The sequence below is a fragment of the Impatiens glandulifera genome, chromosome 5 (assembly GCF_907164915.1).
Source record: "Impatiens glandulifera chromosome 5, dImpGla2.1, whole genome shotgun sequence".
NCBI lineage: Eukaryota > Viridiplantae > Streptophyta > Magnoliopsida > Ericales > Balsaminaceae > Impatiens > Impatiens glandulifera.
The window spans coordinates 48,282,459-48,307,434 of NC_061866.1; the positions used below are offsets into that span (position 1 = coordinate 48,282,459).

Sequence of the window (24,976 nt, forward strand, 5' to 3'; positions counted from 1 at the left end):
AAATTCATTTTATATAATTTTAACAATAAATATGCATAAATTACAATACTTCCAAAAAAAATATGTATGTAATCTCAATCACCCTCAATGAAACCCTATTTTGGCATATATATTTTTTTAAAAATTTTAAGTAAATCAATGATTATAAACTTTTAAAATTTAAAATTTATATGTTCATAATTTCTATAATTTGAAGTGAATTTATATTTATATTTTTTTTTTAATTATTCAAATAAATGTACTCGTAGAATTCATTTTTGTGAATATAACTCATTTTATTCTAAGTCATCTAGTTATTATTATTATTTTGAATAATTTTGTACTTAATTATATTTATAATTATAAATACTAACATGTCACTCATATTTTTTATTTTCTCTATTTCAACCGTTAGATTCTTAATAATTGAATTAAATTGTTTTGAACATTAGTTAAAACAAAAAATTATTGTTTGAATAATAACAATTGAATTAGATTGTTTTTTAATATTAGTAGGGATCGTTATTAAATCCACCACAAAAATTTTATTTTGAATGCAGCTATGTAATGATCAGTATTGAGATCACTGAAAGATTTACTCATATTATAGCAAAAACACAAACACATAAACTAAAACAAAGGCGGATAAAACAAGTCTTACATACACTAAACAAGAACACAACACCTTGCAGTTTCGACAAATTCAAAAGTAGGAACTAACAAACTGAACCTTTTCGGTCGCTTTAGAACCACAAACTGAAACTTATCGACGCTTTAGAACCACAACCAGAATAACCATAATCGCCAAACCCAAAAATGATGCACCCAATACACTCTCCATAAAGCTTGTTTTAGTTTTAGCCTTTTCTCCTCCATCAGTATTTGCCTTTTCTCCTCCATCAGCATTTGCCTTTTCTCCTCCATCAGCATTTGCCTTTTTTCCTCCATATGCATTAGCATTTTCTCCTCCATCAGCATTAGTCTTTTCTCCTCCATCAGCATTTGCCTTTTCTCCTCCAAATATGTTCTCAAAATACCCTGATAAGCCACTTAACATGTTTACCACTCGAGTTTTAACGTTGTCAAATATCCCATTTCTAGATTTTGAGCTATCATTGACGCTCTCAGGGGCTTCTTTATCCTGAAACTTGACCTCACTAACACATTCTTTCTCCGACACTGAATCGGGAGCAGCTGCACAGACGAAATCACTTATTTAGCAGCCTGTCAGACAACACAATCCCAAATTAAGTGAGAAAAAAAAAGAAAATGTGAATTTACATACTGCTTTTTTGAGAATAAAGAAACTCTTTGAGATCTGGATTTTCCATGACAGCATGCCACACACTTGGATCAGAAGCAATTGATGCAACCACAGACTGAAAAAGTAACAGATAGAAGAAGTATTCATCGTATATAGACAACAAATAATCTTAAAAAGAAGAATATTAAATGTCATTATTATCTTCCAAATAAGAATAATCTACTACTAGACAACAAACAATATAACAGTATCACCATGTTCAAAAGGTGTACAGACAATACCTGAGCTGCAGGATTTTCAGATAGAAGCTTGAATGCTTGAAATGCAGGTTTAGAAACTGATGTTACTCCGGTTTCCTTAATGACAAATGGACTCTCTGACTTTGAAAACATTTCAGAAACCAAGGAGTCACTAGAACCAGATGAAGATAGATTATACACCCTGAAAATTATGTCACATATTAAGTAAACTAAGCATAATCTGGTAATTGATTCTCGAATTAAAACAGTAGAGTTAGATTTCATATGAATCCTTTAACAATAAGACAGTTCATCACCACTCCAACAAAGCAAAGCAAAGCAAAGCAAGAGCATGAATCGTGTAAAAAAAACTGTTTAAGAATATATGGTACTAACATTTCAAGAGTGTCCTTCAGTTCTGAAGTAGCCTCTTTGGCCTCGTGAAGAGTAGGCGGGCTACCGAAGACAAGCCTCGGAATCGGATAATCATGGCCTAGTAACATGTCCTCTTCAACGCCAGCGAATTCCCAATAAGACCTTTCTTTCGTTGCATCGATCTTGCTGGACTGGGCGGTAGCTGTCAAAACAACTTCATCTGATGATGATATAATCGCCGACACCGGCCTAGTGACCTTGCGAGCGGCAGTGGCAATCGGGTATTCAACGGATGGAATCTGGGAGACTCCACGAAGGACGGAGTTTGCGGCGCCGTAGGAAGCGGCTTTGGCTGCGGCTCTCATGGCTGCTGCTCCACCCATAATTCGTGCGATTGATCGGAAAACCTAATGGAAGGAATATGAGAAGAACGGAAGTAAAATATGGGAAACGATATGGAGCGGGGAAAATATGTCACCTTAAAAAATATTGATAACAGAGAGATAGAGACGACTCTTAGATAACTAACTGTGCCTGACAAATTCTGAATGACCACTTCCTTTCTTTACACTCTTTCCCTATTTGAAAATGACATTTCAAAATAATGTTTGGATGTTATTTGAGATTTACCCATCAATCCATCAATCCATTTTAAATTCATTTCATCGATTAGGTATAATAAAAAAGGTTTATAGAGTTTTAGGGTTGTACGTTGTTTAATTTCTTAAAGAAAAAGATGATTATTGTTTATGATTTTGAATAAAATGATTTAGAAAGTATTTATATATATAAAAAAATATATATATATTAATAATTTAAAATAAATAATATTTTAATATTATAGTTAATAAATTGATTGATTTAGGTCTAATTTGAAAGAGTTTTAAGGATAAAACTCAGTTTTTATCTCAAAACCAAAATATCTTATCAATCATAAAATCAAATAATTTTATCATTTAAATACCAAAATTACTCTCTAATTTTATCCTCTCTCTCTAAATCATTATTTCTCACCTACACAATATCCTTAAAGTCAAAGGACAAATTAGTCTTCAAATTTTAAAAACCAATTTTTTCCTACTTTTTATCAAATAAGAGTTTTTTAAATAAAACCTAGATAAAATCTAAAAAACCATTTTCTCAAACAAGACCTTAATGGATGAGAAAGTGATATTTAATTTTGTTAAGTTATTTGGAAAACTCAAATATAAAAAGGCCTTAATGAATGACAAAGATATGAAAACTCATTCAATGCCCTATTCTTTCAAGTTTTAAAATAATCAAAATAAAATTAATTTTTCAATCACTCACTCTTAACAAATCACTCGTTTGATTAACCAAAATACTAAAATATCATATTTTAAATTGTAATTTTTTATTTTATACATTTATATCAATATTTTTTAAGTCTTTTTAAAAAAAATAATAATTAATAACTCTTCAAAATCATTAATAATCATTATCTTTTTTAGATTTTTAGATTTTTTTTAACTCAATCCGAACCAGGTTTTAATATAAACTAATTGGTTAAATTATTATTTGAGAAGATTTGTTTTAAACCAAAACAGATAAAGTCACTGTTGTAAACACGAACAATAAATTTGTAAAAGTTTAATTAAAAATAATATTTAGTTATTAAATAATAATAAAAATTAAAATATTTTATATTTTATAAATAATAATCATTGAAATTACATAATAAATTATTCATATTTCGTAATCAACTATTTATCCAACAAATTAAATTATTAACATTTGTCTCAATACTAACATCAAAATTATTTAAATCATTATATTTATTTTTTACTTCTTTTTCTCATGATCTTCTTTTCACATTTTTTATTCATTTTCTATAAGTTCAATATTCTTTATAAATAAATATACTTGTGAAAAATATGAATTATAAGTATTATTTTACTTAGTTATCCAATCATCTACCAAAGAAATATATTTAACGTAGTTTTATAATATTTATTTGTCCTTTTAACTTAATGTTGTAAATGATCCATACCAAGTCATTTATATATATATATATTATATAGACAGATTTTAGGGCTGGTTCGGTTCAGGTTATTTAAATAACTTGGAAGGAGAGAAAAATGATTATTGGTAATAATTGTTAATAATTTTAAGGAAATGACAATGTTTTTTGGTAAAAAGACTTAAAGGGTATTCATATATATAAATAAAATAAATAATTATAATTTAAAATAGAGGGTATTTTGGTTAATGACTTGATTGATTTGAACGATAAGAGGGGGAGTGAAGTGACAATTGATTTGGTTGAGTTATTTTGAAAACCCAAATACGAACAAGACCTTAGACAAAGAAGATCCTTATAATTAAGTAAATTAAATATATTTAATTAATATATAAAATAAATATATAATTTAATTTAAATTATTATGAATATTAGTTATACCTAATATAAATTATATTAGGTAGCATTAATCCTAAGTTTGATAGATGTAATGTAAATAAATTATATAATATTATTTTTTTATATGGATAAAGAAGAAATAAAATTATAAGCTTTTTCTATTTAAGTTTTTTAAAAAATTTATTCAAAATCAATTTTTCAATTCATCACTTATCAACAATCACATCACTCATTTCATTAATTAAGATACTAAAATATCATTTATTTTAAATTATTATTTTTTATTTTATTCATATATATCAATACTCTTTAAAAAATTTTACAAAAAATAATCATTACTCCTTCAAAATCATTACAAATTATTATTTTTTTCTCTATCTAATTTTTTCAAAAACTTCAATACAAACTAATAAATTAGGAATTATAGTAACTATTTTAGTTAAAAGAAGTTTGTGTGTTTTGTGTAACTAGTCCATGATGATTAATTGTTTTGTGTAACTGAATAATATTTTATTGTTAATAAAATAATAATAATAGTACAATAAGACTGCAAAAGTAAATAATTACTGTTAATACATTTATGATTTGTCTTGTCATGCTTTAAATTACAATTGCAAAGGAAATTTCAAAGATATATATTAATAAAAAAAACTTATCTTATCTGAGGACTTGTTTGAGTAAAGGGTTTTTTTGAGTTTTATTTAAGTTTTATCTTAATTTTATGAAAAAACTATTTTTGTCTAAGGACTTGTTTGAGTAAAGATATATATTAATAAAAAAAACTTAACTTATTTTTGTTTGATAAAAATTATGAAAAAACTTATTTTATCTAAGGACTTGTTTGAGTAAAGATATATATTAATAAAAAAAACTTAACTTATTTTTGTTTGATAAAAATAATGAAAAAATTAGTTTTTAAAATTTTAAAACTAATTTACCCTTTTACTTTGGAGGATATGGTTTAGTCGGAGAATAATAGTTTAGATAGAGAATATAAAATTAGAAGATAATTTTAATATTTAAATGATAAAATTATTTGATTTGATGATTAATAAGATATTTGAGTTTTGAGATGAAAACTGAATTTTATCCAAAAATCTTTTCATCAAACTAGTATTAAGAGTTTGATGAATTGGTTACTGGAATAAAACACCTTTTTTTTTTTGTTTTATCTAAGAAACATAAACATTATATCAACCAACATAGAATTAAATAATTTTAACATTTAGATATTAAAATTATCCACTAATTAAATTTAATATTAATATATATATAATTAAATAAATATTATTTTATTTCATTTAAAATTTTATTTTAATATAAATTAAATTTTAAAATTATTTTATTTTAAATATTTTTATTAATTACCTAAAATAAAAATTAAAACACTAGTCATATTATCTAATATAACATTTGAATATTAAATTGAATAGTAATAAAATTCTTTCTAGATGTCACATTTTCGCGAAAAAAATATATATTTCTATCCGTAAAGAGCACAATGAAAAAAAAAAAAAAAAATTATAACATTAGCTATCATATTATATGACACTGAAAAATATTAATAATTTTTTTGAAATATTCATGTTAAAAGGATAATCAACTCAGTCTTGTAATCGGACTTATGGATGATCTTAAATGTCTGGAGGTTTTTTTTTTTAATATTATTGGATACTTCTATCTACAAAGACTATGAAAATTGAATTTGAACTGAAAATAGATTTTGTCAGACTTAATATAGAAATTATTGTCAATAATAGAGTTTAGGTATCGACATAATAAAATTAATATACGTGAATAACAATTATTAATTCATTTATAAATATTATAAAGAAATTTATTATAACATTTTATATATATATATATCAACTTATCAATCCTTTTATCAATTAAAATACTTAAATTATTATTTATTTTTATATTATATTTTATATTAATAAAAGTTAATTATTATATATATAATATTTATTTTATTATATTATAAATTTTATTTTAATATAAATTTAAATAATAAATTATTTTATTTAAAAAAATTATATTAATTGAAATAAGTTTATAATATGAATAAAACTATAATATACTATTTTATATTAAATTTTAATAATAATAATTTATAAAATTAGTATTTACTTAAAGTTTTATTTTTTATTAATAAAAGTTAATATTAATATATATTTTATTATATTTTAAAATTTAATATAATATAAATTAAATTATTTTATTTAAAAAAAAGTATTATTGATTATAATATATATATATATATATAAGAGGAGTGAGGAGTGAGGAGTGAGGAGTGAGGAGTGAGGAGTGAGGAGAGAGAGTATTTCAGGTATAAAAATTAAAAAATTACTAATTCCATTCGATTAAGGTTATTTGAAATTAAAATTATAAAAATTTTAATTTTATTTTTGTTTTCAAATTTTTGCCAGGTAAAAGAGTGAACACGGGAGTGAACAAATATTTTACAATTTTGCAATTTTTAACTGTTTGTGATTCAATTTTCTTAAGTTGAATGATAAACTTAAAGAGTTACTCACATGGTTTGGTTTGAATTATCAAAATTTTAGTAATTAAAAACTTTTTTAAATAGACAAAACTTATGTAATTTTATTTTTTAACGAATAATTTTTATTTTTCTAAATAATTTGTACGTTTAAAAAAAAAATTCAGACATTTTGAGCAAATTAAAAAATATATATGTTTTGTTTTATTTTTCAAACAACTTTATAACAATATAATTTTGTGTATAATTACTAATTTGAACGTATTTATGTTTTAAATTAAATGTTTTTTTTGAGATATATGCATTTAAAACTGTCGAATACGGTTCAAATCTTTTAAAAAATATGTAAGGAGTGATTTAAGAATTTTGTTTTAATACAAATTGATTTTTATTTTCGAACGATCTTTTGGTTAATTTAGGGATTTGAAAAGGATATGAAATAAGTTTCTCTAAGTCAAAAATATACCAAAACTCGAGAGCAATGATTATCAGCGACTACGAATGGGGATTGACCATCGCTGATATTGTTAACTATCCGCAACAGCGAATGGAGATTTGTCGTCGTTGATAGCTAAGAATATCAGCAACGCCGAATGGAGATCTATCGTCGCTAATATTGTTAACTATCAGCGACAACGAATGGAGATCTATCGTCGCAGTTAGTTAACAATATCAATGACAATCAATGAGAATATGTCATCACTAATAGTTGACAATATCAGCGACGTTAAATAATTCGGGGTTGTTGATAATGTCAACTATCATCAATGGTACTATATCGTCACTCATATTCATTGTCTTGGACGACGTTTTTAGTGACGAGTGGCGACAGTTTGATTCGTCGTCGCTGATATGTATTAGCAATGACACTAAGGCCTTTAACGACGGTTTCTGTCGTCGCTAATGACACATTTTTCATTAGTGATGACTTATACCTATACTAATTAGCTTACGGTCGGATTTATGATAAAAATCAGACCCAAATATTTATTTGTTCTCATATATGTATTCAAATTAATCACGTACTTCGACCTAACAATCTGTGCACTTTAAAATTAAGCATTATTAAAATTCGTGTAATTTTTTTTATTGCTTACGTCATCTCACACATTCCGTTATAACTAACTGGTATCAGAGTCGGCGTCATCCGCTGCAATCTAGTTCAACTTCGATCATCGACGCACATGTTTGGTCAGATTTTGATTACTACTTTAATTATTTTTTTTTGGATCTAATTTGGTTTTCTGAATTGTCTACTATTTTCTGATTCGCTGAGCAGTCTAAGTTCTGTACTGAATTTTCTGATATATTTTTTGATTGGTTATTGGTATTTTTTTTCTACTTTGGATTCTTCCTTTATGTCTCTTAATATGGATTAAGTGGAGACATTTGATATTACGGTTATGTTGTTAAGAGACAACTATGATTTGTGGTCCGAATTTATGAAGAGTTTTTTATTTTGTAAAAAGTTGTGGTGATATATCACTAGTGACTTCACTGTACTAGTAAAACTTATTGGATTTTTCTCTACTCCACAAGCTACAAAAGAAAATGACAATTATTGTGTGACTATTAATGATTGGTATAGTTAGAATCATACTATTTTTATCTAGATTCTAAATACATTAATTCGGAATATCCATATCAACTTGGCAAATGGATACCGCCAAGATGGCCTGAGATTATGTGAAAAATCAATTACAAAGTATTGAAAGAATGCACCACTATTATTTGTTGAGTTCGTTAAATGCACTGAAACATGAGGTAGAACTAGGGATGGTAATGGGTACTCGTATACCCGATACCCGTGGGTATTCGATGATCGGATTCGGGTATTTTAAATCGGGTTCGGGATCAGAGTCGGGGATGGGGAGTGAAAAATGGTACCCGATCGGGTTCGGGGTCGGGGATAGGGAGTGTTGGAAACCCAAACCCGATACCCAAATATATTAAATATTAATATATATTAATAAAATTTAAGTGACTTATCAAATTCTAACTACTAACGAATTAATTATTATTAAATAAATATATTAATTATTTTATCATTACTCTTAACGTCATTTCCTACCTACATCATACACGCTTAACATAATTTCATTAATTTGTCGCTTAACATAATTTCATTAATTTGTAATAAATGTTTCTTTCTCGTATATCTCCATTCAATCTTATTTCAAGAGTTCAAGTCTTTAACTTCTATCTTCTTCAATTTCTATCTTCTTCAATTTCTTCTTCTTCAACATAAGTTAGCTATGCAAGTAAGTAATGTTTTCAGTCTGTTCTTCAACATTTACAATCTTATATTTATTTATTTACTTAATCTTCAATATTTATTTTGTAGCTTCTTCTTCCGTTTCAACAGCAACAAAGTTGATTTTTCCTATAAGATCTACATGACTACAAGTCTACAACACAAGTAAGTAAGTAATACGACAAGAGATTTATGCATACTTTCATTATATATAATATGTTTATCAGTTATTTGACTCAGATTAAATAAACCGCATCAAACATTATATAAATTTATCTAAGTGTTAGATGAATTTTCAAAACTAACAAACTAGGGTTCTAAATTATACTAGAATATTAATATTATTAAATATTTTTTATGAAATAATTTATAATTTAATAAAGTAATACAATAAATAAATTTATTTTTTATAAAGACAAAAATAAAGGGTCAAAAAGTTTCTTTAAGGAATATTAAAAGTTCTTTATATTTAGTTCAATATATTAGTTTAAAAATAATAGAGTTTTTTTTAAAATATTATGTTTAACTATATTTAGAGAATAATAATTCAACATATTAGTTATTTATTTTTATAAATATTTTTGGAAAAATATTAATATATAAGACTTGGTAAAAGAATTATATTAATCCTTAAACGATTTATTCTCTAAGATATATCATATGCATTAGTCTCCTCTTTTACTACTCTAACATTATTTACAAAATATAATATAATATATATTTAAAATATTTAATAAATATTTATTATTTTAATATATTTAAATTAAATTTTTATTCTTAAAAATTATTAATTTTTCCACTAAAGTTAATTATATATATATATATATATATATATATAATGAAAATTATTATATTATTAATGTTAATTTTTTAATATTACTTTAAATAAATTTTAATAATTTTATTTATTATGTATATTATAAATAAAAAGGTGACAACTAATTTTTTATATTTAAATAAGTTTATATATATATATATATAATATAATTATATATTATAAAATAATTAATATAAATATAATTATATATATATATAAGTGAAAATAATAATTTTTATTTATTTAAATAGGTTGTTATATATATATATAATATTTATATGTATTATAAATATTTAATACAAATAGAATTATATATATATATATATATATATATATAAAAACTAAAAATAAAGTTAAAAAGATAAATGACTTTTTATATATTATTTTTTAAGTTTAATAATTAATGCATTCATTCATTTTTATTAATATATATATATATATATATTTTATTAAATAAAAAGTTATAATTAAATAAAAGATATTTGATATAACTTATACTTATATCCAATCGAATTTATATATATGTCTCATGTGTCTCAATCCGTCAGATTGGAGCAATTTAAATTTAAGTATTATATATATATATATATATATATATATATATATATATATATATATATATATATATATATATATATATATATATATATATATATCAACTATTTAATAAAAACTTATTATTATTTTTTAAGTTTATTATATATATATATATTAATGTTAATTTTTTAATATTATTTTAAATATTTTTTGAATTATTAATTTTATTTATTATGTATATTATAAATAAAAAAGTAACAATTAATAATTTTTTATTTATTTAAATAAGTTTATATATATTATAAAATAAGTAATACAAATAGAATTATATATATATATATATATATATATATATATCACAAATAATAAATTTTATTTATTTAAATATGTTGTTATATATATAATATATAAATATATATTATAAAATATTTAATAAATTATATATATATACTAAAATAGAGTTGAAAAGATAAATCACTTTTTATATATTATTTTTTATGTTTAATAATTAATTATGAATTCATTAATTTTTAATATATATTTTTCTTTTTTATTAAATAAAAAATAATAATTAATAAAAAACCTTTGGATAACTTATATTTATACACATTAACTTATGGTCAAGTTTATAATAAAAATTTGACTCAAACATTTATTTTATCTCATATAATTATCCAAATTATTCAAGAGTGTCATAATTCTAACAATTTAAATTTATTAAATATATTTTTTGTAATCATCTTTATTGCTTAGTTATACCTTTAATATTGATTTTATAATCAATCAAGACCAATTAGAAAAACAAAAAAAAATTCTCTATATATAATTATGCTTAATTTTTAAAGTATCCAATTTGTCCGGTCAAAAATTGTGGTTAATTTGGATATATATGTGAGAATGAATGATATTTAGGTCAGATTGTGGGTTGACCCGCCCATAAACTTAAAATAGTTAAAAATAAAATAATATATATATATATATGTTACGAACTTACAATCTAACAAAATAAATATTACATTTAACCAACTAGGCTAACAACACCCTATATTTTAAATTCAACACCAAATTTGATGAACGCGAGTCATTTAACAATATAAGTTAAACTTTTTAACTAACTAATCTATAAATATAATGATGTTTAATTTTTAAAGTGTCCAGATTGTCGGGTCGAGAGATGTGGTTAATTTGGATATATATGTGAGATTAAATGAATACTTGAGTCGGATTATGGGTTAACCCGCCCACAAAATTTAAGCGGTTAAAAATAAAATTAAAAATGTTATATGTATGTTTCGAATTTGCAACATAACAAAACATGTACAACCTTTTAACCAAGTGTGATTGTGATGTGGTTTGCCGATGGATAATAGACCAGTATCAATTGAAAGTGGTTAAAAAAATATGAATCAAATATTTGATTCACCAAAGTGTGAGGTTACAATACTAAATATTTAAAAATATAAATTAAATATTTGATTGACAAATTAAAATGTAAGTTCACGAGATTAGAAGTTTATTTGGAAAAAATATGTGATGAAATATGTGAGAAGATAAGTTGTTATACCGAAGTGAATAAAATGTGGAATGAGAGCGTTTTATTTTTTATTTTAATAACTTACTCGTGATTTATTAAGAATTTTAAACTTAAATACATTTTATTATAATTTTTTTTTAATTTTTAATTTTTTTATTTTTATTCGTGTGTATCCCACATAATTTTTTTTTTTATTTTGAGTTATAATTGAGTAAATTTTGTTATGTTGAATATAATCCCACTTTATAATGTTGTTCATGTCTTTGTCTTGTATAAATCTAATCGTGATTTTGTGAATCTCACCACTATTTTAATATGATTTTATGATATGATTATTTTAAAAAATATATAAACATTTTACTAATTCTAATTTTTGTTAGCATACTAAGTATGCTCATTGAGATCAAATCTAATTGATATCTCACCACTATTTTAATATGATTTTACGGTATGATTATTTTACAAGATATATAAACATTTTACTAATTCAAATTTTTGTTAGCATACTAAGTATGCTCATTGAGATCAAATCTAATTGATTTCATTCTTATTTAGAATATATTTAGTTAAAGTAAATATAATTGCTTTTATCCCATATGTAAACCTAAAAAGGTTCGAATTCGAATCATTATTGAATTTTTTATTCTCTATAGATTTAGGTATATACATCTTTATTTTATTTTTCGAGACACTGTATTATATAATTTTATTTTTAAATATATTCTTATATTTAAATTTAGAGTTTACACTTAAACTTGTATTGGTCATTATTAAACTAGAGCTCCTTATTTAGAACCAAATGGAATTTTGAACCTTCAATTTGAGGCTTCTCATAATTAAAAATATACAAAATAAAGTTGTGTTATCGAGATTTTCAGACGTTGTTAATTTATTATATAATTTATTTTATATATAAATAAAATAAAAGATTAATGTCACTATTTAAATACCGAAATTTTACTGAATTGAAGGGTTTTATTACCGATTCTCTAAAATTCGATAATTAGTTATTTTGATACTTTATTTATTTATAAATGACACATAAATAATAAGTTAATGTAGTATGAATGACATATAAATAATAAGTTAATGTAGTATGAAACCGTTAATAAATAATTTCATTTTGTATAATTTTAATAATAAGGAGTCAACCCTAAACAAGAAACTTAATTTGACAATTTGACACATTTTATAATTCTGATCTCTTAAAATATTAAATTTATACTATCATTCAAAATAAACGTATATTGGGAGTGAATGTAATTGGAATTTGGCTTAATCTCTCATTGGTCGATTCCAAAACACTACAATTAATCTAATGGCAACTCATACCAATCTCACCAAGAGGGTAACATTCTTTCACATAGTTAGATAAAGTCTAATATAGTGGGTTACTATCTAAAGTCTAAGTTACTAAGTGATTGGGCTAAAGTGTTAGATAAGTTCAATATATTGGGCTGCTACTAAGTGATTGGGCTGGAGTGTTGGACCAAACAATATCCAACACATTCTAATTCATTTTTTTGACTATACTTGTCTATAAAAGAGTAAGCACCCAATGTTCTAATAAAAAATAAAATGTTAAATTTTTATTAATTGAATTAAATTAAAAAATTTCCAGCTTAAAAAAAGAAATAATGATCATTACTAAATCCACTAAAATTTTATTTTGAATGGAGCGATGGAATGACCAGTATTGAGAATACTGAAAGATTTACTCATATTGTAGCAACACAATACAAATATATAAACTAAACAAACACGAATCAAACAAGTCTTCCATACACCAAACAAGAACACAACACCTTGCAGTTTCGACAAATTTATAAGTGGAACTAATGAACCGAACCTTATGGACGCTTTAGAACCACAACCAGAATAACCATAACCGCCAAACCCATAAATGATGCACCCAATGGATTCTCCATAAAGCTTGTTTTAGTTTTAGCACTATCTTCAACATCTGCATTTGTCTCTTCTCCTCCTCCGAATATGTTCTGAAAATACCCTGATAAGCCACTTAACATGTCTACCACTCGAGTCTTTATGTTGTGAAATAACCCATCTCCCGATTTTGCCCTATCATTGACACTCTCATGAGCTTCATTGTCCTGAAACTTGACCTCACTAACACATTCCTTCTCCAACACTGAATCGGAAGCAGCTGCACAGAGGAAATCGCTTATCTAGCAGCCATACAACGCAATCCCAAATTAAGTAAGAAAAAGGAAAATCTGAATTTACATACTGCTCTTTTGAGAATAAAGATACTCTTTGAGATCTGGATTTTCCATGACAGCAAGCCACACATTTGGATCAGAAGCAATTGATGCAACCACAGACTGAAAATGTAACAGATAGAAGAAGTTTTCTTCATATATAGACAACAAATAAGCTTTTTCACATTGGTATACAATATTAAATGTCATTATTATCTTTCAAATAAGAAAAATCTACCACAAGGGTTAAATACATAATCCGGAAACACTCTTAACCATTTAATTAGCCGCCACTCTTAAAAAGGACGAGGATATCCACATTTTGTTGCCACTAATCTAGAAGAAGGGATAACAATCTCCTACTAGACAAACACTATAACAGTTTCACCATGGTGAAAAAGTGTACAATTAATACCTGAGCTGCAGGATTTTCAGATAGAAGCTTGAATGCTTGAAATGCAGGTTTAGAAACTGATGTTACTCCGGTTTCCTTAATAACAAATGCTTTGGTCTCTGGACTCTCTGGCTTTAAAATCATTTCAGAAACCAAGGAGTCGCTAGAACCAGATGAGGAAAGATTATACACCCTGAAAATTATGTCACATATAAAGCAAATTAGTAATTGATTTTCGAATTGAAGATTTCATATGAATCATTCAACAATTAGACAGTTCATCTCCACACCAACAAAGCAAGAACATGATTCCATGAATAAAGTAAAATACTAACTTTTCAAGAGCGTCCTTCAGTTCTGAAGTAGCCTCTTTGGCCTCATGAAGAGTAGGCACGCTACCGAAGACAAGCCTCGGAATCGGATCGTCATGGGCTAGTACCAAGTCCTCCTCTTCGACGCCAGCGAATTCCCAGTCGTTCGATTCCCAATACGATCTTTCTTTCGTTGCATCGATCTTGCTGGACTGGGCGGTAGCTGTCAAAACAACTTCATCTGATGATGAGACAATCGCCGACACAGGCCTAGTGATATTGCGAGCGGCAGCGGCAATCGGGTATTCAACGGATGGAATCTGGGAGACTCCACGAAGGACGGAGTTTGCGGCACCATAGGTAGCGGCTTTCGCGGCGGCTCTCATGGCTGCTCCTCCACCCATAACTCGTGCGATTGATCGGAAAACCTAATGGAAGGAAGAGATGAACGGGCTTGTGGATTAAAATATTAAAGAAGTATTAGGAAAATGGATAACATAGAAGAGAGGTATAGATGACTCTTAGATAATTGTGCCTTAACTGATAAGTTCCGAATGACTCTTAGGGCTTCTTTGATGCGGTGGTTATTAATTTTTTTAGATTATTATTATTATTTTTTTTTTTTTATCAAAAACCGACTTAATTATAACCTAAAAAAAACTAAAAAAAATTGTACAGTTTGAATTTATCGAGAAATTTGACAGAATGACTCTAAAGATTACCTTATTTCACTTTTTTGTTCGCGTAAAAAATTAAATAAGTCGGTGACATTTTTTATTTTTTTGGACGAAAATGCCCTTATTACGAGATGTAATTTGGTGCATTGTGAAAAGTCAACAATCGCGAGACGTAACCCCGATTGCGAGACGCAACCGGCATTCGCGAGACGAAAAAAATCATCTCGCGAATGTCGGTTGCGTCTCGCAATCGGGTTTACGTCTCGCGATTGTGGACTTTTTACGTGGCACCCAATTGCGTCTCGCAACAAGAATATTTTCGTCTAAAAAAATAAAATGTGTCACCAGCGCCAAATGCAAATAAAACAATCTTGAAGTTCATTCAGTCAAATTTCCCGAATTTATCCACCAAACCAATTTTAAATAATTTCATCAATTAGTATTAATCAAAAAAAAGTTTATAGAGTTTTAAAGATAGAAATATGACAAAGACATTCCTTGAATAGTGTAAATTAATTGACTAAATTGTTATTTTAAGTTCAAATTTTAAATTAGGTTACATATGAGAATAGAACTATTAAAAGTAAATTATTTCTTCCCATTTTTTTGATTTTAATAAATTATTTTAACCGTTTTTTATTTTAAAAAAATTGTTTTCTAAATAATTTGTACATATTAAAAAACTAATATTTTATAACGTATATTTTAAAAATTAAGAATTATTTTTAAAATTTACTCATTCTAATTTGTCAAAGTTTGTTTGGGTAACTAAAAACAGGATGATTTGAGAAAAATTTTGAGAAAATTAAAAAAATAAAAGGTTTAGTTTTTATTTTTCAAATAACTTGATATTTTGCGTGTAGTTTAATAATTTGAATATAATTATATTTTAAATTAAGTATTTTTATTTTTTTGAGATATATACATTGAAAACTAACTAATGCAATTTGAATATTTATAAAATTGTACAGTAATTTAGAATAGTCGAAAAAATTGAAAAAAATATCTATAAATATTTACTATAACTTACCGGGAGAAGACAAGCTTTTATTATCATTCATTTTAAAAAAAACCTTAAATTGCTACATTTATTATTCTCATGTGTCAATTTAAAATTTGAGCCAAATTTAGTAAAAACTACCAAACTTCAACCTCAAACAGCAATTTGACTTAAATTAATTTATTCAATATTGTTCTCTCAATTTTACCGACTTAGTGATACATTTAATATTTATTTTATAATCAACCAAGTCCAATTAGGAAAAACCACAATATTTAATTAAAGTAGTTAGAATTGACTAAATTTTCATAAATGGAATATAATCCCGTTCTTCATGTCTTGTATAAATCTACAGTGATTTTGTGAATCTCAACACTGTTCTAATATGATTTTATGGTTTAATTATTTTAAAAAATATATAAATATTTTATTATTTCACATTTTTGTCAAGTAAACTCACTTGAAAATAATAGCTTCTAAGAGATATATAAACATTTTATTAATTCACATTTTTGTTAACACACTAGTTAGAATTATTTGAAAATAATAATTTATAAAAGATCAAATTTGATTGATTTGATTCTCAATTATAATGTATTTAATTAAGGTAATATAATGCCCTATATTAAAATATGAGGAATGATAAACTCAACGAAAGTAGGTCCACGAATCCGACGTGGCCTGCCAGGTTGTCCCCACGTTCCGAAAGCGCTCATTTCAGGTCTCGAAATCACTCATTTCGGGTCCTGAAACCACTCATTTCGGGTCCCAAAATCACTCATTTCGAGTCCCGAAATCACTCATTTCGGGTCCCGAAATTACTCATTTCGGGTCCCGAAATTACTCATTTCGGGTCCCGAAACCATTCATTTCGGTTCCCGAAACGGTCATTTCGGGAAGGAAAAAAATAATATTTTTTTTAAAAAGAAATTGTTCTGAAATGATCGTTTTAGAACATTATGAAGCCGTTTCGGGACCTGAAATAAGTGTTTCAAAATATTTTGAATTTTTTTTCTCTATTCACCAGTTATGTCACGTTGATTCATGAACTTACTTTTATTGAATCTTTCACAGTTTATTATTTTTCTTAAAATATATATAGTATTAGTGGTTTATATTCTCTGGGTCATAGACTCTTGGGTTTTATCAGTGTCTTCAAATTAGAAAAGTTATTGGGCCATGAAAAAGAAGGCCCTTCGTCAGTGTCTGGTCCATAAAAGCGGGCTTTAAAGCATTACAAGTTTTATGTTTCTAAATAGAAAATTTCATTCAAGTAAATAGACCTTGAAAACTATTGAGAGTAAGAAAATGTGCATCAATTTATAAGAGGTCAACAACAATTGACAATGAAAATAAGATCCATAGAGTATAATTAACTTTTGAAATTGTATATGATAATAAATAGAATGAAACAGACAAGGATAAAGGATGTCAACGGCATGAATGGAGGGTTGAAACCTAATTTGGTGACATGACATGATATGCCCACTATCTAGCTATCTATTTATAAGTAGTCAAATTCTCTTTTACTTAGTGTGGTTACAATTTATTTTTTAATGGACAGCTAGTCACAAGTCAAACACAATCGTCAACAGATATTTCTTCTTCTTCCTCTTCCACATATAGAAAAAATTGGAATATGGTCCTAAGTGTTTTTTCAATAGTGTTTTCTAAACAGCCATTGAAGAACCATATTGTATTGATGTTGTGATTTCTAGGATATGTTTCTTTGTTTTAAGTATATATATGTTTAATTTCGATCACCTTTTCAACTAGTCTTATGGTTCTTTGTGACGTATGAAATCAATTATGATTCTTCTTTTGGATCATCAATTACTTAAGTCTTGTTATCTATATATTCTTATCCAATTTTACTAAGCATTTGCTCGAAATTGGATTATTTAAATAATTTGATTCGGTATGTATGAGATTTAGCTTTCAAGGTTATGAAAAGTTAGATTGATAGTGTAAAAACTTGAAAGAGTATTTTATTTTTTAAATTGTCAATATATATTAAAAAGGATAAAAATCGTTTAAATATAACAACAAAATATGACATTAAAATAAAATAAAATAAAACTCACAAAATATAAAAATAAGAAAATAAAATACAAACACTTATTTAACATTTAATAAAAAAATTTATTTAAAAATTAAATAAAAAACATTTTAATATTTGGTCATAGATTAATTAATTTGATTGATAAAAAGATAAATAAAAGAATGATTAATTATTTTAGTATGTTTAGGGATTTCTTTAGACATTTTACAGTGGATGAAAATCTAATGAAAAGGAAATTTTTTTTTTTTTTTACTCATCAAATGACACATTATTTAAAATAATAAAATCCCAGCTCATTAAATAAATTGTAGGAAGAAATTAAGGCTAGTTTCATTTATCTTTTAATTTTTTTTTTTTTTTTTTTTTTTTTTTTTTTTTTTTTTTGTATATAATAGTAATTTTGCGTAATAAATTAATATAAAATTATAATTAAACACAATTTTCTCTTTATCTCCTTCCCCTGACAAATAAGTTGGAGCGAATAACTGCGTATAAACTAAATTATATAAAAAGTATTTAAAAGTAAACTAAATAAAACTTACCTTAAATTATAAGGTTAAGGGTGGGGTTAAATTAAACAATCATGCCTATATAACATTCTATTTTGATCTGGCCTTGTCAGAATCAAAATAAACAGCACGAATGTGCCACGCTGTCCCTTAAAAACATGGCCTATAGAGTATATATATATATTAAATAAAAATCCCATATAATAATTTGTTATATTTATATATATAAACTAGATAACTAGCTACTTTAGTTTGGTTCCCTTGTAGGAATTATTAATTAGTATTGCTTTAAAAGATTCTCTCAATAATATAGAAACAGAGATATGCTTCTTTTATATCTCTACTAATTATAAACTAAAACATATATTAAAATTCCATATAATTAAAATGTACTTTTAGCTGTACTTAATATATATAAATTGTGTTAATAATTAATTAATCCTTCGATCCCGATCCAATCTAACCACTAATTCCTTATTATTGTCTTTTGTGAATTTGTTTATAGAGAAAGTGGGGGCTGAGCAGAGCAGAACAAATGAACAATGGTCAATCAATAATCTATTTTTTTTTTTCTTTTGTATTGTATAACATCACTATGGAATTCTTAGCTGTCTCTTTTTTATTTATGCATAAATATATGTCAAAATTCTTTAATACAATTACAAACCCAGCCTGCTCAATATTTTTTTTTTACTTAGTTAGACAGTGATGATGACAACGTTAACCAAGTAACAAACAATATTATTTGTTTTATTCCTCTCGTCTAAGCATGTGTGTGATAAAATTTTAAATCTTAATAAACAAATTTAAGCATGTAGTAAAAGTCTAGCCTGAAAATCATTTTAGTTGACTATTATAAAGTTGGAGAATTGGAGTCAATTTAGATGTTGAATGTTGATCAATGGAATGGAAACTCTCCATGATTCAATTATATAAAATAAATATATACAAATCATTTCTCACATAGTACTACTATCCATCATTTGGTTGGGTTACAAGTTTAAGTTATAAAAAATCTTAGGAGTTAAAAAAATGTTTAATTTACAATAAAAAAAACGTTCTAATTTAATGGAGTCATGGACTTTGTACAATAATTTAAATATTATAAACTATTCAATATCGGATTAACTTTAAGTAGAGGAAATATGGCTTTTGTCTAAAAAAAATAAATTAAAAAAATGATGGGTAAGGTTTCGTTCCAATTTAAAAACTCATATAATTGATAAGAAATATATCTTCAAACCAAGTAAAAATATTTATTAACTTATAAAACAATCATAAAATATAAACAAGTTGAGCAACTAAACTTATAAATCAGGCTATACTACGAGGCCCGGTCTAATGGTTAGGCGAGCTAGGCAGACGCTTATGCCTATGCCACACCCTCCCCCGAGTCCCGACCCTAAACCCTTTAAATACTCTTGTTTGGTCTAGTGCAACCCAAACTTCGGGCTTTACAATATAATAAAAATAAAAATAAAAATAAATTACACATTTATACCAAAAGTAAATAACAAATTAAAGAAATTAACCCAACTGGAGAATCGTGAGCCAAGTAAGACCGCATCAGCAAACACACGCATATGATGTTTGGTGAATGAATGTCTAGTATATATAAAATATATATATATATATATATATATGTATATAATGTATTAATGTATATAATAATGTATATATATGGATTTATAAGTTTGTAAAACCCACACATCATTGCTTCTCCGGGTGGGTGTCGCGTTTACACTTAGGGCGTGTCTGGATTTCAAAGTAGTAAACAACTAGAACGCATATAATATAATAAATTAACTTTATTAATTACATTACTGATTTAATATATTAATCCTATTATATCAAACCCAATTAGTTAAAATAATGAAATTTATTTACACTTATTGATAAGTTTAATTACCAAATGTTTTACAATTAATTAAAGGTAATGTTACTGTTTTTGTATAGAAAAAACAAAACAATGGTTTCTAGAATGGTTTCTCTATCTGTACGAGCAATACTATTTTTTAATTATTTATTATAAAATAATCACATTAGTATTCATATATGTTGAAATCTGAATTGGCTCAAGCCTAGCCAGTCTCACGCACTAAATATTATAAGACATCAGATAGGGATCATCATGACATCATAATAATTAATAATTAATAATAAATAAAATCAATTGAACATATATATAGAATGTTTTGTTTGTTATGCCCATGGATTATAAAGAAATCTTATAATTATAAAGATTATTAATATTCCGTATTTAATTATTCTTTCATTTGTGAATTGTTTAATTACATACAATATCAAAACTGCCCTTACTTTGATCTCAAATTCATAAACCAATAAAACATCAAAATTAAACATGCAAATAAACTCAGATTTCATTGAAAGAAGGATTGAATAAAGGTACAAATATTAATATAATAAAACAAGTAGTATTTTTTACCCAAAAATCAAATAAATATAAAAACCAAATAGTACATCCAAAAACAAATACATCAGAACTTTTGAGCATCACTTCAATCCAACATCTCATTGAGGGATTCTTTTTTAAAAAGAACATCATATCAATCCAAAATCTAATAGTGAATTATAAACATAAATTAGTATATTAAATTAAAATAAACGAGTCTCTAAAAACAATTTAAAAGAATAATATCAATTCAACATAACATAATTAATTGGTAGAGTATAATGTTTAATGAATAAAGTTCAGTCATATATTAATATTTTTTAAAAGTATTTTACTCAAATAACTCTATATAACTTATATTTATAATAACCTATGTCCCTAACATAGACAATATTACAGAAGTCTTTGCATTGCATTAATAATATACTTTATTTTTACAATTCAATTATCTTTAATATTATTTCTATGTTATATTTAGTATATTATTGTTTTAAAATAGTAAAATATTATTTACGTTTCCAAATAGGGCCCAGATGAACATGGTTATAAGGTAGCCGTAGAGTTTTCAACAGTCTACACTACTTGTCGGTTGCACCTGTTTAAATGCTTAAGCTTTAATGATGACAATATTAGAAAATTTGTATAAAAAAGATACTGAAATTGAAAAATATTATCAAGTTTTGTTTTTTTCTAAAAGAATATATAAACTTTTTTGGCAACAGTTGAACCGAATGTTCTAAAATTTATTTAAATACATTTAAATGTCTGGTTGAAAGTACTGATGGCCATGGAGTATATATATTAATTTAATAAAATAGAATAAAAATAATTTTTCTTAATTTTTAAAATGAAGGATGAAAAAACTAAAAACAAACAAGGCCTAGAAAAACATATCAGAGAGTCACTTTCAGGCTCTGACTCATAGAATGAATGGGTCCCACGTATTGCACGCCGCGTGGACCCATCGTTGACTAATTTTAATCGGACGGTCAATAATATTTGACACCATCAGGAAAAAGATAACCGTACGCTAGTCCCTGATCTTCCCACTCTGCCGTCTTCTTTCATCCATATCAAATTTTCACTTTTTTTTTTTTATTTAAAAAATTCAAAAAAAAATTCAATACTTTTGCGGTGGGAAAGAAAAAGTTGGGTGATGTAAAAAAAAAGCAAATTTAATTTATTTAAAAATGTAAGGTATAGAATTCAGCTTATTCTGACTTTGATTGAAGTAGACAACCATAATAATATTAATAATATTTAATTTAATAAATAAGTACATTTATAATCACTAAGACATTATTGATTACTTATTCTAAGTAGCTAATCATAGTTTAAGTGTGTAACCTGTTAATGCGGAATGTGATTGAAGACATTATATTGCTTATAATCATTTGATTATTGAAGATCAAACGATTTTGACTTGGTTTTGGGGCCAGATCATATATTTATAAATTTTAAGATAGTACAATTATTTTTAATTTAAATAAAAAAGGGTTCTCACCGTATTGATGAAAGAAGTTGGTGAGAATCACCTACTTAGAGAAGATCCAAAGCAGACATCTGCCAATACACATGAGAAATTGAAATAGTGGAGGAGTGGTCCTTCCAATCTTCTTCATCACCTTTTTATTTCTCTTTTGCTTTGGACAATATACTTGGCTATAGTTTAAATTGATCAACTGATACATTTTAATTATATATATATAGTTATTCTTATTAATTTGAAGTAAATAAAACATACAAAACCCACCAGCTCGCTAGCATAAATTAGTTCAATTGGAAAAAAAATTGTATACAAAACAAAACGACGATTATTTTAAGTTATAAGTTTGAGGCATATAGTGTGCGGTGGTGGATAGAAAGGGTTTTGTTTATATGAGTACTGATATTTTTTTTTTATGTCATTTTAAGTTGTAAATTGATAAATTTGTGATAAAATATGTTATAACTTGTTTTGTATAATTAGGTCTTATATTTTTGTTTGTTATGTTATAATGAACTTTAGCTATAACAAGGATCAATGAAAAATAGTATTATTTATAGAAGTAAAATAAATAAAAAAGTTATCAAAGACTATATATTTGCTTTAGAAAAAAATAGGTTATTAGAGGGTTTTAAAAAAAAAATTATTATTTAAAAAATATATATGTTATTTGAGTTGTTAATTGGTTGAATTACTTATAAATTAATGTTGTAAAGTAAGAATATTTTTTTGTATCAATATTGAGTTTTAGGTAATTAAAATCATATTTACTTATAAGAATCTATTGAAAAACCATTCTAGAAAATTCAGAGAATAATGCTAATTATTTCATTTTTAGAAAAATTCTCTAGTATTGACTTGTACGAGCAGTTTGGTACTTTTGAGAAATATATATATAATTTCACAGCATCATCAGATTCCTCTTGGCTCTCTTTGTACTTTGTAAGTGATAAGTTACTTTGGTCCATTTTTCTCCTTTTTCTTTTTCAACAAGATGGTATGGTGCATTTTATCACTTTCTATCTTTTTGCATGTTTGTTCTAATTGAAGTAAGCAAATAAAAGAGAGTAAAAAACAAAGATTGATCAAAAGAGAAGACTTTACCATAAGTGATATCGATATCATTTGGTTAAAGGGTTTACAACATTAATTTCGATCGTTGAAGAATTCTTTCGAAGAGAGTTATCGCGAGTTTATCTTATACGAGTTTAATTGTTTTTGAGATTGAAGAATTAACATTGTGAGTATATATTGATTTTTGTTCAAACAAGTATCCTTTTGTAATGAAATGAGGTGTAGAAATGATTCTTGAGGTCAAAATTTGGTACTCATGTTCTGGAAAGATTATCATATGACTGCTTCTAGTTTTGATATCCTAACATTTTAAAAAAATCAATTGTATTAAATGACAAACACTAATTACTTATTATTGGCATAATTTCTTTTATTAGTGTTGATTTTATTGTTTAAAATGTATATTTATTTTGTATTATTTGTTTAGTCTTGAATGTCTGTAAGCCTCATTTGTTTGTTTCACTCTGGTAAAACAAAAACAAAAATTCATTATATTGCAATTCAATTCTTCACATATGTTGGAATATATATTTTTTTTATGTTAAAACAGTTTAGTATTACGCCATCAAAGATAAATCGAAGTCAAAATGTATATGTCAATGTAACATGGCCTCATTCATCACCACGGTGTAGCAATACCATAATACCACACAAGATGGTGTCTCGAGGTCGTCCATTTCGATAAAAGACGTTATTTGCGAATTTAAACAAAGTAAGGGTCTCAACCTGTATTTTAACATTTAAGATCAATATCCCCTCTAATTTATTTTCTTAGATCGAAACTTATTCAAGATCATTTTCCCACTCTAAAGTGTTTTCTCCTTTTCCTTCAACTCTTCACTTTCCCTTCTACTCTTTATCTTTTTCCCTTTTTTTTTCAATCTTTTTAATCATCAATACATCTTTTTTCTTTTTTTATATTTTTTCATTAAAAAATTCTCTTAAAACA

At 25.4% G+C, this 24,976-nt stretch overlaps 2 protein-coding genes across 2 annotated transcripts; both read right to left on the reverse strand.

Moving 5' to 3' along the window:
* Positions 1–742: 742 nt before the first annotated feature.
* On the reverse strand, positions 743–15,343 carry LOC124939565. Its single transcript, XM_047480027.1, has 4 exons — positions 14,831–15,343; positions 1,525–1,684; positions 1,265–1,358; positions 743–1,173 (listed from the first exon to the last, which is right to left on the reverse strand). The coding sequence occupies exons 1-4, from the start codon at positions 15,208–15,210 to the stop codon at positions 743–745; spliced, it is 1,065 nt and encodes a 354-aa protein (XP_047335983.1). The 5' UTR covers positions 15,211–15,343.
* LOC124940445 lies at positions 13,568–14,713 on the reverse strand. The gene is made up of 3 exons (XM_047480966.1): positions 14,517–14,713; positions 14,131–14,224; positions 13,568–14,046 (listed from the first exon to the last, which is right to left on the reverse strand). The coding sequence occupies exons 1-3, from the start codon at positions 14,637–14,639 to the stop codon at positions 13,733–13,735; spliced, it is 531 nt and encodes a 176-aa protein (XP_047336922.1). The 5' UTR covers positions 14,640–14,713; the 3' UTR covers positions 13,568–13,732.
* Positions 15,344–24,976: the final 9,633 nt, after the last annotated feature.

Excerpts from the sequence above, each read along its gene's own strand:
- LOC124939565 (XM_047480027.1), bottom strand. The coding sequence starts at position 15,210 with ATGGGTGGAGGAGCAGCCATGAGAGCCGCCGCGAAAGCCGCTACCTAT. Across the intron at positions 1,685-14,830 it reads CTGAAGGACGCTCTTGAAAA|GGTGTATAATCTATCTTCAT; the intron begins GTTAGTATTTTA and ends CATAATTTTCAG. Across the intron at positions 1,174-1,264 it reads TCTTTATTCTCAAAAAAGCA|CTGCTCCCGATTCAGTGTCG; the intron begins GTATGTAAATTC and ends TCGTCTGTGCAG.
- LOC124940445 (XM_047480966.1), bottom strand. The coding sequence starts at position 14,639 with ATGATTTTAAAGCCAGAGAGTCCAGAGACCAAAGCATTTGTTATTAAG. Across the intron at positions 14,225-14,516 it reads CTGAAAATCCTGCAGCTCAG|TCTGTGGTTGCATCAATTGC; the intron begins GTATTAATTGTA and ends TTACATTTTCAG. Across the intron at positions 14,047-14,130 it reads TCTTTATTCTCAAAAGAGCA|CTGCTTCCGATTCAGTGTTG; the intron begins GTATGTAAATTC and ends TCCTCTGTGCAG.